The 15018-nt window shown below is 36.9% G+C and overlaps 1 protein-coding gene across 1 annotated transcript in view; it reads left to right on the top strand.

The window, feature by feature from the left end:
* The window catches only part of Cpb1 (carboxypeptidase B1), a 29296-nt gene that overhangs the window by 4047 nt on the left and 10231 nt on the right, over positions 1–15018 (top strand). Inside the window, exons 3-9 of the mRNA XM_028764134.1 lie at positions 3714–3838; positions 10707–10806; positions 10899–11000; positions 11836–11937; positions 13481–13591; positions 13673–13763; positions 14661–14863. Coding sequence (XP_028619967.1) covers positions 3714–3838; positions 10707–10806; positions 10899–11000; positions 11836–11937; positions 13481–13591; positions 13673–13763; positions 14661–14863 — 834 coding nt within the window. The remainder of the gene's footprint in view (positions 1–3713; positions 3839–10706; positions 10807–10898; positions 11001–11835; positions 11938–13480; positions 13592–13672; positions 13764–14660; positions 14864–15018) is intronic.

Genomic DNA, 15018 nt, shown 5'->3' with positions numbered 1-15018 from the left:
TTGTCTTGTCTTGTCTTGTCTTGTCTTGTCTTGTCTTGTCTTGTCTTGTCTTATTTTGCAGGGCTAGGGAAGCCCAGACCTTTTCCTATGTATGGCAAGTACTCCAATGCTAAGTTATGTTTAGCCTTTCAAACTGAACATGTGTGTGGAGCTGTAGCTCAAGTGTGGGCATGAGTCCTGTTGGGCTGAGTTGTAGATATCGAGTGTCTGTTGCCTCAAGCATCTGGAACCATGGCTCAGCAGAGCAGAAGCATGGGAATTTGACTGTGTTCACGCCATGCTGCCCTGGGCTAGGGTAAGCCGCTGGCCTCCAATCCAGGCATGAGGAAATCACAGTCTGAGACTCGCAGGGGCAGAGATCTTTGGTCGGGGATGGCTGGACAGAGACCGCTGGTCTCAGCCCTTGGACTCCCAGGTGCCACTGGGAGACCACAGAAAGGCTGAAACACTGGGGGGGGGGGCACATATGGGCTAGACTGGCCTGCAGTCCCAAAGGGTAGATAAGACTCTTGGTCAAGGTGATTTGCTGGGTCACGGCTGGCTTGGCTAGCCTGCTTGAGTTGGTGGGCTCCATAGCTGTAATGAAGAGAGGTCCTTAGATTAGGCAGCAGCTCATTGGTTGAAGGCCCCCTCTATGATTCTCATGGTGGGCCCCAAAGACAAGAGGAAGTCCATGGTTTTAAAAGATCATGGCAGAAAGTGGATGAAGCTGTACCCCATGTCTGTAGAGTGGGCCTGAGGTTGAATATCTTTTGCAAGAAGGAGGGTCTGGGAAGGAATGCTTAATTGGCTACACCCTCTGGCCTTTAGGTAACTCATGAATATGGAGATCTCTTAAGGGTCAGTATCCTGTAGTCACACCCTCTACCTGTGCTACCTGACCAAAGGCCACAAACCTTTCTTTGTGAGGGGCTGTGGATAAGTGAAAGGAACCAGGCCCCAGGAGCAAGGCCAAATGTGTATTGTCCCTTTAGGTTATCTTGGATTTGAGGCCTGCACTAGACCAAGTACCCAGTTGCCTCTCACAACCCACTGCCCCACAAATGTGGAGCAGCCTCAAATTAGGTCTGCAAGTTTTGTCAAACATTATAATAACCCCTCTGAAAAAATCCATTATTCTTACAACAAACATTCAAGGAAATGTTACACAGATACTATAGTGTTCTAACAGTTGACCAGGCCATCACCAAACATATCATGCAAGCATTTGTTGCTCTGAGTAGAAAGTTAACATCTTGATAAATACTCTTCCAGAACAGACCTTGATTCAAGGTTAAAAGAAAAGTAGCTCACTTGAAAAAGTGCAGTGAGCACCAAGAAAACACGGGGGAGTAGTGATAGAGAGAAGGGAACATAGTCAACATAGCATTATTAAACCTCTGTCACAAAGAATAACTAGAACTTAACCCACAGGGAGCCTTCAGGAAATGTTACAAACCATACATTTCAAAATTATCCCATCTGTGAGATTAATAAGTTGGAAACCTAGACAATTCTCTCCCAAGGTCATGTGTTCAGTTTGGATCCTGAGTTATTTCTGCAGCCCTTCCTGTCAACTTTGGAATGTATTTGTCTCTTGAAAGTGAAGTTCTGAGCACATTAAAAGGTCTCAGTAATTATGACTGAGACTGACTCTCTCAATGTTGTCTACAAACACTTTGAGGACTCCAGTGTTAAACCCCTGTGTCTACAACTAAGATGACATTGGAAGGACAGGAATGCAAATATAAAGCCAGTGTTCAAAAATGGACTTTCTAAGTCAGGTGTGGTGGCACATACCTTTAATCTCAGCAGACAGAAACAGGAAGATCTCTGTGCCTTTGAGGCTAGTCTAGTCTACAAAGTCATCAGCCAGGGCTGATGTACAAGGTAACCCTGTCTTAAAAACAAAAACAAAAAACAAAAAAAACCCACCTTTTTCTTCTATCAAAGTTGCTTTTCTATTGTCATTGCTTCTCTCTGTGTCACTAGACCTCAGCTTCCTCTGTGCTTGCTATAGTCTACCTTTACACTTTCCCCAGTCTTATTTAAGTTCCAATCCTCCCCACTTCAACTTTCTTCTTTAACCAATCCTTTGCTACCCAATGATATAGTATGCTTTAAACCATCCCGTATAATCATATTCTTACTCTTCTTCTGGAATCCCTCTTGTTGGCATCACATGTCCCTGTCTTCTGCTAACCTGGCATCCTCTATAGCCCCCAAGGTGGCTCAACATCCATTGGACTAGCACAGTGGTTTCAAGTCAGCACACAGTGGTTTCAAGTCAGCAGAACCAGCTATAGTTAACTGGATTCCATTCAAGTACACCAGAAATGTGTAATACCTTAACACCTTCCTTACTCAGCTATACAATCTTTAAATCTTCCCAGTTTTCCTTACAAATTTCCTAGAAATGTTCCCAAGTATCATTTGAGCCAGCACTGCCACAGTGTGCAGAATTTACATTTGCACCCTGAGCCAGGTTTTAAAAATCTAAACAAATGAGAAGCAATAGAAAATCAGGACCTAATGTCAGATTTATCTCAGACTTTCAGGCCTCAGCTCAGTGTAAAGAAGAAATAGAGAAACATACATACAAAGCACAGTAGAACCTAGCTGACATTTTTCCATGAAATTGGATATTTGTGTTGATGTAGGCATAAATAAAAGCATTAGAATAATCAAATATCTTATTCACAGGACTATTTCCTATTTTCTATAAAGTCCCCCTTAGGAAGACAAATACTGTATGATTTCGCCCACTCTTGCCTGTGTCACCAACCTAAAGCCCATTATGTAATAAACCCCAATAACCATTATGAATAAGATAGAAATCTCATACACTGCTGGATCCCCAAGCATATTTTGTTTTTAGCCACAATAGAGAGCACAGCAGAAAGAAGCTCTTGGGCTTATACTACTGTGACTTTCACAGAAATAAAGTTCAAAGATTATGAAAATAAGTCTATTAAAGTAAAGGAAAGCTCAGTTTCTCTCCACTACCTTTTTGGACTGTAGTGTATTTATTATTACTTGGCAGCTTTATCCATTACCATAGATACTGTTGTCATAATAGGCAAGTGTTGCATAAAATTGAAAATCAGAAAAGGGTAGCTAGAGAATACTGCAATTAACTGAAATTATGAGAAATAACCATGTTCTTCGTGTTTCTTGCTAATCAGTTTTAGTTTTGCATGTATGTCTGCAAGTATTTGTGTGTGAATGTGTGTGTTTGTGACAATGCAATGTTTACTGATATATATGGCTATCTGTATATACAAAGGCCAAAGGGGGATGTCCAGTATCTGCTCTATCATTCTCTACCTTAATTCCTTCAGACTGAATCTCTCATTCAGACTGGAGTAAGGTAAGTATCTGGTGGTCAGCAAGCCCCAGTAATCCTCCTGACTTTCCCTGCCATCCACCAAATACTGAGGTTATAGGCACATACAACTACACTCAGTTTGTCTTTGTAAAACCTGTTCTCAGTATTTGGATTCAGGTCCTCATGTTTATGCAATAAGCATTTTTACCCACAAAACCATATCTCTATCCTTGGAAACATTTCTATTGACATCTAACTGATTGATCCTTATTAATTCAACTGAGATATTTATAAAGGAGTACCTGAATTATTTAAGTTTTAAGACAATTTTATGGAATTCATGTGCTCTTGAATCCTAATTTGATATTGAGCTATAGATGTTTATTACAAATGCTTTTTTATTCAGATTGATTTCTGGAAACCAGATTCTGCCACACAAGTGAAACCTCTCAGTACAGTTGATTTTCATGTTAAAGCAGAAGATGTTGCTGATGTGGAGAACTTTCTGGAGGAGAATGAAGTTCACTATGAGTAAGTTTATTTTTACGGATATTAGAATTCTCTCTCCTTTTCCCTAAGCCTGTGAATGACCCACTGAAGGTAAAATAAGGATAGAGTATGTTTTTCCCACACAAAAATGTAACGGCAGAGCTGGCACTATAGATTAATACTTAGTGACTTTTCTGTTCAGTTGTCACACTAATGAAAATGTTCTACATTCTTGAACCAGCCAAATATGTGACCTAATATTGCTTTTAAAATGATACAGAGAGTACAGGCCAACCATGGACACTATTATCATGTTGGCACAATTTTATCTTCAAATCTTCTCTGGGTGACCAACCACATCTCTTGTTAGGGCCCCTCCTGTGCCTTTAGTTTAAGAATAATTCTAGTGATACTATATTCTTTTTAAAGACCCCATCCCTAGTATCAGGGAACATGAAAAATGGCCAAAAGAAAGGAACATGGACTCTAAATAAAAAGAGTAGAGTTGTCTAAATTATTTAGACTGCTCCTCCCAAAATATTACATTGTTAAGTCAACATCCTTCAAGTGAGAATGCCCTTCAAAGAAGAGAAACTTGTCCATTGGTTGATACCCTAACATAGATACTAAGTGCCTGGGTCCTGTAGATATGCAAAAGGGTGGCTAGGACTTTACATACATTAGGAGAAGATAAACTTCAAGTGAAAGAGTTCAGTGGTGTATGATAGGAATTAGAAAGAACAGAGCACTAGAGAGTAAGCAGAATGAATAAAACTTTTGGCTCAGGGAGAGATGACCTGGAAAATCTGGCTTCAGTTGAAAATTACATATATATATATGAACTGAGGGGTGTATAGGCAGGGAGCAGATGAAGTACAGCAGCCTGAAGCTAAGAACAAGACCATGCTGACTCAGTGGCAACTGCAGGACAACCCAGAACATTTCATCCGGGCATAGACCAAGAATGAACAAAAAGAACTCCAATCCAGGATGTTCAAATGCCTATTCAGCAGTCCATGACCATACATGTAAATCTTCATTATGTTTTGAGGAAATAAGAGCTACAGAATTTTAGCATCAGAAATTATTTTGTTGGTTTGTATGCATGTTAAAAATAGAAAAAAAATAGTATTCATGTTTAAGGAACATGTCAGCAGTCAGTTACACAACGTGTGCCACCATCAGAAGTGTCACAGACAACAAGAAAAAGCTTTTGGAGGAACCAAACAAGAACCTATCATTGCAACTTACTTACTGGCGTGAGACCTTGAGAACAGCCTAAGCTTCTCAAGCTTCAGTTTCCTAACCCACAGGATGAGGATATATGAGGAAAGATGACACTAATAAACCAACAGCATACTATTATTTGCACTTAAAAATATTACTATTATTTTGAGTTCTACTCTAGTTTACCATTGTACAAAGAGGAAAAATGCATTTGCCTTTTTATTTAATTATTATTTGAAAATTACATATATATGTATGTATATGAGTGTGGGTTTGTGTATATGAGTACAGGGCTCACAGAGACCAGAGAGGCTGTCAGATCCTCTGGAAATGAAGCTACTGGCTGATTTGAACCTCCTTATGTGAGTGCAGAGAGCCAAACTCAGGTCTTCAAGAAGAGAAATGCTTCTCTTGACTGCTAAGCCATCTTTCCAGCCCAATATGAAAGTCTTTTAAAGATGTCACAAAACTGCTATGTTTCACTCTATTGTCATGATTTATCTGACTTATTTCCCTGATCCTTACTGAGGAGAATATTAAAATGCAACATGAAACAGACTATCTTTTTTAAAGCAAAATATTGCCTTGTAAATTGCAAATTGTGATTAAGAGACATCGCTGAATTTTTTTTCTTGTTTTCTAGTAAGGACTTCTAAAATCTCAGCTTGAGATGCCTTAATAGCCTACGTAAAGACAGGTTTCTATAGAATTCTTCCAGAAAACAAAGAAAGAACAGTGCCTATAAGCTATATTTGAAGAGACTGAAAGGATGCTTGATACTGTTCATATTTTACATCAGTGAAATGATTACGAACCCCCATCAGTCCTCATTAACAGTATCGAGTAAAAGATTCTCTTCCTTTTTCTAGTTGCAGATTTCATTCAATTATGGGTGCCTGCTGTCTCCTGCAGTATAGAACGGACCTTGGTCTTAGATCTTGTTAATGTTTGCATTTCTTCTGAGAGTACTGCAGCATATAATCTTCTGAATAATAAATAAGTCCACAGGAATCTTGGGAGATCACTCTAGCAATAACTGTGCTAGTCACAAACAATCCCTAGAGACCCTATTATTACTCCACGGAGTAACTAGTTTATATCAGCTTTTTGTGTATACAGAGACCATCAACTGCATTCCCTTCACTGTAATCTGTATCATTCAACAATTTTAGTTATGTGTCTAATTTCAAAATGTGCACAGAAAGAAAAAAGCTGTAGTTCTAGGTGCCAAGATTGTATCCTTAAATACAGAAAGACTAGGAATTTAATAGTACCAATGTCTAGTTCCTAGTCTGAAGATAAGTTGACAGAACCATTTGGTGAGCAGTAAAAGTTTTTACTCTTTTGTACTCTACAAAATTGCTTCCTAAAGATTCCAAAATGGTTGTTTCTCCCCTTATTCAAATCACAGTGAGACTGTGTGTTGCTAACTGCCTGTACCATCATTTTTTCTACACATTGAAGAACTGTGTAGGGCCAGAGAGATGGCTCAGCAGGTACAATACTGGCTGCTCTTGCAGAGATCCTAGGATTCAATTCCTAGTACCCAGATGATGTTTCACAACCATCTGTAATCCTAGTTCCAAGTGATCTAATGCCTTTTTCTAGTCTTCATGGGCCCTACATGCACATGGAGCATAGACATACATGCAGAAAAGATACATACATTAAATAATTTAAAAAATCTTTAAAAGAATTAAGCAATTAAGAATTAAGAATTAAGCAGGTATCTTCAATAATTTCCAGCCGTAATATTCTGTACTTTATTGAGAGTTGCAATGAACTAATTTGCTAGCTTGTTTTTAAAAATTAAAAAGAAATTGGATAGTACTAACATAAAAGCATATGAAACTATATTGTGTATGTCTGTGTATTTTAGAGCCACAATTATGTCCTTAAGAGGCATTGTTTTAAGCATTTACAATAGCAGCTAACTGTTTATAATAATATTTTTGTAATACTGCTTTATCATAAATCTAATAAAACCAACTAACCACAAGACTGCAAAGGATCATTTGAGGGGAGCCCCAGTCTTCAAGCAGTTAGCAGTGCATTTCAACTGGATATTGACAATATCTAGTTCCCAGTATTTCTATATTTAATGATACAGCCCTCAATGTAAAACTCAAATTTATCTTTCTTTGTGTACAGATTTTTAATATTTTCTCCAAGATAATTCATATTCTGACTAAAAGTCTTCTGATGCCCTTTCTCAAGGTGTAAATGTTATTTTTTTCTAATACTTACTACTGTTTATATTATTAATTTAAACTCATTTTTTATATCTTGCTGTCATGATTAAAATGATGACTAACACAGTAAGAAGTCTAAAAAAAGTCTCTTTCTGCAATAAAGCACCAGCAGCAGCCTTTCACAGTTACTAAGCATCCTCTAAGTCATTTGAGCTTGAGGTTGGCTGTGTTAAAAGGAAAGCAGTATGTTCTGTGAGCTTTGCTGCTGCCTCCACCTAACACTGACTGCTGGATACCAGCAATGGCCATGACTATAGCTTTAAATAAGATGTGTCTATAGAAAGTCTTATATCTGTGGAGTGCTGAGGAGAAATTGACGTAGGTTATGTTTCCCCTAGGCATCTAGTGAGAAACCATGTAAGTTGAATATTGTGCATATTGTATTTTTAAAAATCTAGGGATACTGCTCAACTGTATGTTCACCTTGCACATGCAAGGCCCTGGACTCAAGCCCAAGCACTGGGAAAATAAAATGTTAAAGTGTACATCACCTGTCACTTCTACTGGACCCTTCTTCCGTTCATAAAATTTCACCTGTGTTTGGCAGGATTTGTTCTTTCTATTGAATGGCAATGAAATATAAGTGTTTTCTGCCAGTTGGTTGTTTTATTTGTTTGTTTTTATATTTTTGTTTTGCTTGTTTTGTTTTTGTTTGACTATATTTTTACTATGAATTTTCCTTGAAGATCATTTTTCAAATCTTTTCTAGCCCATGGTTTAGTATCTTTATGTTTTCTTAGTTTATAAAGGTTGTAAATAAGGAGTTTTTTCATCTATTTCAAAGGCATCTATGTAAATGACCAAGACCAATTTTGTATCAGAATTGAAAATGTCATTGAGTGTTCTCTAATCAAAAGCCCTATTCTAAAACCATGAATTTATTTTTATTGAGGTTTGTTTTATTGTCACAAAGCAATTTTTGATAAACTCACCACACAGAGTTAAAAGCGATGATGTTCTCATCTTGTTTAGACAGTGCTCTGCTGTCGAAAGGAGCTCAATCATCAGCTGCTATTTGGGCCTTCCATGTCATTACTGAGTTATATTTACTTGGTTTTTTTTTTGTTTTTTATTGGATATTTTATTTATTTACAATACAAATGTCATCCCCTTTCCCCATTTCCCCTCCCCTCCTCTATACCCCCTCTTCTTTGGTGCTTTTATACCATTTTGATTACATGCATGTATTAAGGTCAGTTCTAGGTTGAGGGTCTAGCAACACAGTAGATGTAAATAGTCGAGGAATAACCAATACAATAAACACAAATAGTCAAAGATAAAGCAAGGCATTAAGCCCAGTTATGTGAACACTCCCATGATTATTTCTAAAGGCTTATCAGGATGACCAAAATATCTGAGCCAACTTCCCTGTCCTAGCCCAAAGTCATTTTCATGTCTGAAGCCTACTTCCTTGTTCTAGCCTAAAATTTAGATTCCTGTCTGAAATTACTTCTTTGTTCTGGCCTAATATTTAGATTCCTACCTAAAATTACTTCTTTGTTCTAGCCTAATGACAGATTCCTGTTTGAAGCCTACTTTCTTGTCTTTGGCCAATGTCATATTCCTGCCAAGAAGCCCCTTTCCTTGTCCTTGGCCCATGTTACCTTCTTGCCAAGCAGCCCCAAAGACTCTCTACCTCTCCCCGTTTTTTATTTTATAAACAAGACTGAGCCTCTCTTAGGTCGTTCTGACAAGAATACCTTCCTTATCTGTCATGAAATATGCATTATCAAAGGCAATGCACTTCTATCTTAGGTTGGTAAGGCTCTATGCAGAATCTTACCTGTCCTTGGCCTGCCAGCCTGTAAAACTATGAATTTAAAGCCACAAAGTACATGATTTTTCTGAAGTCAATACATAAATTTAGCCAAATCATTATGTTGACCTTTTTATTCTCAATTGACAATTTCTTCTACTTCCCCTTCAAACTTTTCCACATTGATATCTTTCAGCCCAGTAAGATTCCAGAACCATACATTGATAGACCCACGTTGCTTTAAGGTACTACATTTGTGATGAATTGCAAAAGACTAACTCACGAATTAAGTTTTGATAACTGTTTCAAAGAAAAAATTCTTTGCTCAGATAAACTCTAAGATTTTCTTTTCATCTTTTAAATGTTAAGGGAGTTAATTCATAAGAACAAATTTGATTAGAACTCAGATAAGTCATTTAGTATTAATTTATTACATTTTGTACAAACAGATACAAGCTCACACCCAAATTCACCAAAGGAATGGGGAACACATGTGAGGTTCAGAGAGTGTCCCTGATAGGTGCCCTGGAGTCTAAGAGAGGAACAAGAGACTTTATGTGTCTCTGTAATTTTCTTGTCAGATAAAACCAGGGGAAAGCTTAAGTGTGAATGGCAGAATTTTTGAAAATTGACCTTGTTCTAGAATATTCAGTGATCAAGGATGTTGGTGATCAGATATTTTTCCCTTCCATGCATACTTTCCACTCAAAGTAGTAATGAGAAATAAAAACAAATACACAAACACACATAGAGAGACAGACATACACATACCATATGTAGGAATTTTCAATTGAGTTAATATGAATAAGCAAGTCTCTAAGGTTCTGTCTCTTCAGTTCTGTCTCTTTAATATTGCATTGCTTATGGAACTATTAGATTATCAAGTCAGCCAAACAGCAGAGAAGATGCTAGTTATTTAAACCCAATGTCATTTACCTAATAAATATCTAGTGCTATTAACATTTCTGAAATTCCAACCAGTAGGTTGTTCTCCTAAAATCCTAAAGATTGGCCCTCAGTGGTCAACTCTCACATTACTTTGGTTATAATGAATAGGTTTCTAGGACATGTGGCATTTAGTGCTAAAATCAGGAAATATCTGAGTTTTATGAAACAAAATAGGCCTGGAGAGATGGCTCACCAGTTAAGAACACTGGCTGCTCTCCCAGAGATCCTGAGTTCATTTCCCACCAATCACATGGTAGCTCACAACCATCTGTAATTGGGATCTGATGACCTTTTCTGGTGTGTTTGAAGACAGTGACAGTGTACTCGTGTAGATAAAATAAATAACTATTTTTGTAAGAAAAGAAAAGAAATATGTGTCAAATATGCATGGTTGTGTGGATGGCCAAGGCCCTGAAGTAAATGTCTGGGTATCAAAGAAAATGATTTCTGTGTTTAGGGTCACTAAGGTATGTGAAGTATGGACCCTGGAAGATTCCATCTTACTTATGCCCCCTAGGTGTCCTCAATGGCTCACTTTTTGTGATTGATACCAGAATCTCCATCAGTAGCTCAGCCCGAAGACCTCAATAAAAGTCAAAAGGCAACATGTGAGTCAGTGGGAGATACCACAGCATCTTCTAAAGCTGTGGCTCTTGGCTTCATATGTGTTCCCTGGGAAAAAAAGAAACATACTCAAACTCACAAACACCCATTTTTACTCATCCAGGGTACTGATAAGCAACGTGAGAAATGTTCTGGAAGCCCAGTTTGACAGCCATACCCGTACAAGTGGACACAGCTACACCAAGTACAACAAGTGGGAAACGGTATGGACTGTGCCTGAGTCTGATACTTTTTTGAGGGCTTGGGAGTTTAACCAACAATGACACATTAATCCAAAAATGGTTTTGTTTGGTAGATAGAGACGTGGATTCAACAAGTCGCCACTGAGAATCCAGACCTTGTCTCTCAGAGCGTTATTGGAACCACATTTGAAGGACGTAACATGTATGTCCTCAAGGTATCAATTACTTTATTGCATATCTTCTTTATTTACATTCCAAGGAAATAATTTTTTAAACATTACATAAGTAGATTAAATTAATGAATTCTGATTGACTAGCATTTGTTTCACAAACATGCTTATCAAAAAGCAAAAAAAAAAAACCCTATAGCTCAGATTCCTTGGATTCTTTTATTCTATATGCATTTTTACATAATTACTTTTGATTTATCCAAAAATAAAATCCAGCAAAATAAGATAATTCTTATAAACCTTACCACATCCCTGAAAGCAATCTAAGTAATAGTTGACTATGATGAAATTCTTCTCTCCCAGGTGTGGTTTCTAAGTCCATTTGTAAGTCACAGGTTTTGTTGGCAAGCTGTCAGGCTATTCTCATTTATCAGACCACATTACAAAGAACACCAACATTTGTTTCCACCACCCTGAATACCACTTTTGTCATGAAATTTCAGTGACAAAATTAAAAGACAAGAAACAAGTGGGGAGAATAGAAATTTCCATAAACTTAGCAGCAATCATAATTACTTATAATTGATCATCAATTGTCATGGTCAAATCACCTAATAACAGTAGCTGAGAATAAGTGCTATGGGAATACACTTACCAGAAGTATACTCAAGCCTTTTGTGGCAATATAGGCTTGATAAGCCTAATAGTAATGCAAGCTTTCAGCTTAAACAAAGTGACAGTTCAAAGACGAGAACAGTTTGAGTGTTGGGCATTACCAGATACTGTCAGGATTCACTTATAGAGTCCGAAGGGAGAGAATGTTAACCTCTGAGTGCCATGTTGTAAATAATGCTTCTCCTTTTCCTTTTTCTCACAATAGATTGGCAAAGCTAAACCAAATAAGCCTGCCATCTTCATCGATTGCGGTTTCCATGCAAGAGAGTGGATCTCTCCTGCATTCTGTCAGTGGTTTGTGAGAGAGGTAGGTGGACAGAATAGTTTTTGATGGAAGAAATAGAAAGTATTAATTTCAATTAATTCTTTTATAACCTAATATAAGAAAAATGACATATGTACACATGCATACATACATATACACACATGAACACACAAAAGAACACACATACACAGACATACACACATAGACATACACACATAATCCACAATTCCAAGTTCCTGTTGGAATAAATTAGTTTTAACACTTGTCAACAAACCTTAGTATGACATGCATTTTTTAAATTAGAAAGTTGGGTTTATTTCAATTTCACTAAAATACACTTTCTCACCTGCCTTAAGTGGACTAGCTGACAGCTAAAATAGTGATCCATCCCTTAAAAATTGATCAGTATGGATAAATCAATAACTGTCTGTTGAATTCTCCTGATAAGCTGAAATGTCCAAGTTTTCAAATGTGCAAACATTCACATTGATACAGATATATTTCACAAATAAGAAAGAAAAATTAAGTATTTCTTATAAGATATTTACAAACAACGTGTCCACAAATAATGACCAAAATCACCTTTAGAATATCATGGTAATGATTTTCAGCAACTCCACTGAAGGGTGCAAAACTTAGTGAATAAAACTTTAAGAAGATGCAAGACATTTTCAGAGCCACAAGGTATGTTCCATTCAACATATATTATTTACAATGTAAAAACTTACAATGGAATTTTTTTAAAAAATTTAACTAAGTTCTTAAGAATAATATCATCAGTGTTAAGTAAAATAGTAATATTTTATAAGACAAGTCACCTTTGTAGCCCTCTCTAAATGTATAATGTCCCTAAAATTGCCAAACAAACTAACCTGTCCTTTTCCACAACATGGAAGTTATAAAAGATGAGAAAATATTGAAATGCATCATACATAAGTGGAGAGAGAGGAAATGTGACAGCTGTCTATTCTGGCACAAGCCTATAATCCAGGTGCTTGGAAAATCGAGGCAGGATGATAAGCAATTCAAGGACAAGCTCAACTGCATAGCAAGTTTAAGGCAGTCTGGGCAATATGAGACCCCAGAAAGAAAAGAGACAGAAGTGGGGACAAAGTGAGCCCTATAACCAGAAAGGAGTACTGATTAAAAAAAAACTGTGAAGTCTAAATAAAATATAAAATTTAGTTTATAATATTGTGTCTATGCTAATGCCTTTACTTCAATACCTATACTGTAATTGCAAAAAGAAAATTGGTAACATTAGGAAAAGCAAAATGAAAAAAAATTGTGGGAACTCCCTGCATTATTTCATACCTCTTTTCGAAATATAAAGCTTTACATTGATATGCACTTAAAATATAAGAATTTATTATATGAAGCCTAATTTCCTTTGCTCAAAGGACTTCTGAATTAATTTGCAATGCTTTATCCAAGAAAACCCAGGAAGATGTTGGATTTAAATGCAGGCTGGCCATGAGACTGAGAACCCTTCTACTACCAAAGTCAACTGCACCTAGGCCATATAAATTTTGGCAGCATCATTCATTTCATTGTTGCATGAATTCACATTGTTATCCACATCCAGGCTGTCCGTACCTATAAACAAGAGATCCACATGAAACAGCTTCTTGATGAACTGGACTTTTATATTCTGCCTGTGGTCAACATTGATGGCTATGTCTACACCTGGACTAAGGTACTTGAACTCAAAGGGACTTGTGACATTCACACTGTTACTTCCTGTAGTTTTTGATCTAACTATACAATCTTCTTTCAGGACCGAATGTGGAGAAAAACCCGCTCTACTAAGGATGGAAGTTCCTGCTTGGGTGTAGACCCCAACAGAAATTTTGATGCTGGCTGGTGTGGTGAGTATATGTCTAACTATCCATTTTGCATATAACATTAAAAAGCATAAGTGATAAATTAGCATGAGAAAACATTAGGTCAATATTCAAAACAAGAAAAACCATCAAGTTTTATGTTTTACAATTCTAACCTTCTCATTGCACAGAAAGTAGTTTATTGAATCATTTGATTAAAAAAAATGGTGCAAAGTTTGTGTGATATATTTACAGAATCAAATCAAATGACAATTTAGACACAAAAATAAATAAACAATCATTTGAAATTAAATTGCAATTCAGTAATTGTAGTAACAGGATTTTTTTCATGGTCATGAGTAATAAGTATTCCACTTAATGATAGATCCCACTGTCTTGATCTCACTGTATATGGATATATACAGTACAGACTGAAGTACAGAAAGCACAGGGATACTACCAGTCTTCATAAATATTGAAGTTTTTTAAAGGCCTATAATGTAATATTAGTGATTTCGTGCATAATTTCTAATTATATCAGCTTAAAAGCATGCCATCCTAATATATCCAAAGATAGATGGATAGATAATAGATGATAGATAGATAGATAGATAGATAGATAGATAGATAGACAGATAGATAGATAGATGATAGATAACCGGCAGATAGATAGATAGATAGATAGATACATCGATACATCGATACATAGATAGAAACATAGATTATAGATAGATAGATGATAGATAGATAGATAGATAGATAGATAGATAGATGGATAGATAGATAGCAAACAGATGAAAACTCATGAAGAATAGTTGGAAAGAGTGCTAAGAAAACCCTTACATTATTTAGCTTCCTAACTGAAGATATGAGATAATATCGCCTATGAGAGCTTCAGTAGGTGACCATTGGCCACTAATAGAAATACACATTTTTTTGCAGAAGTGGGAGCTTCTCGAAGTCCCTGCTCTGATACTTACTGTGGACCATCCCCAGAGTCTGAAAAAGAGACAAAGGCCCTGGCAGATTTCATCCGTGAGAACCTCTCCTCCATCAAGGCCTATCTGACAATCCACTCATATTCACAGATGATGCTCTACCCTTACTCCTATGACTACAAGCTGCCTGAGAACTATGAGGAGTTGGTGAGTGGGTGCAATGAGAGGGAGACCACTTCAGTGTTGAATATGCTTTTCATTCTAATTCTGAAAAAAAAATGTCAGAACAATTCCTTATTAGGTTCTGAAGTAGAAAGTGTGTGTGTGTGTGTGTGTGTGTGTGTGTGTGTGTGTGTGTGTGT

This window comes from Grammomys surdaster, unplaced genomic scaffold, assembly GCF_004785775.1.
Source record: "Grammomys surdaster isolate TR1022 unplaced genomic scaffold, NIH_TR_1.0 62, whole genome shotgun sequence".
NCBI lineage: Eukaryota > Metazoa > Chordata > Mammalia > Rodentia > Muridae > Grammomys > Grammomys surdaster.
This window is presented reverse-complemented; position numbering and strand designations above follow the sequence as displayed.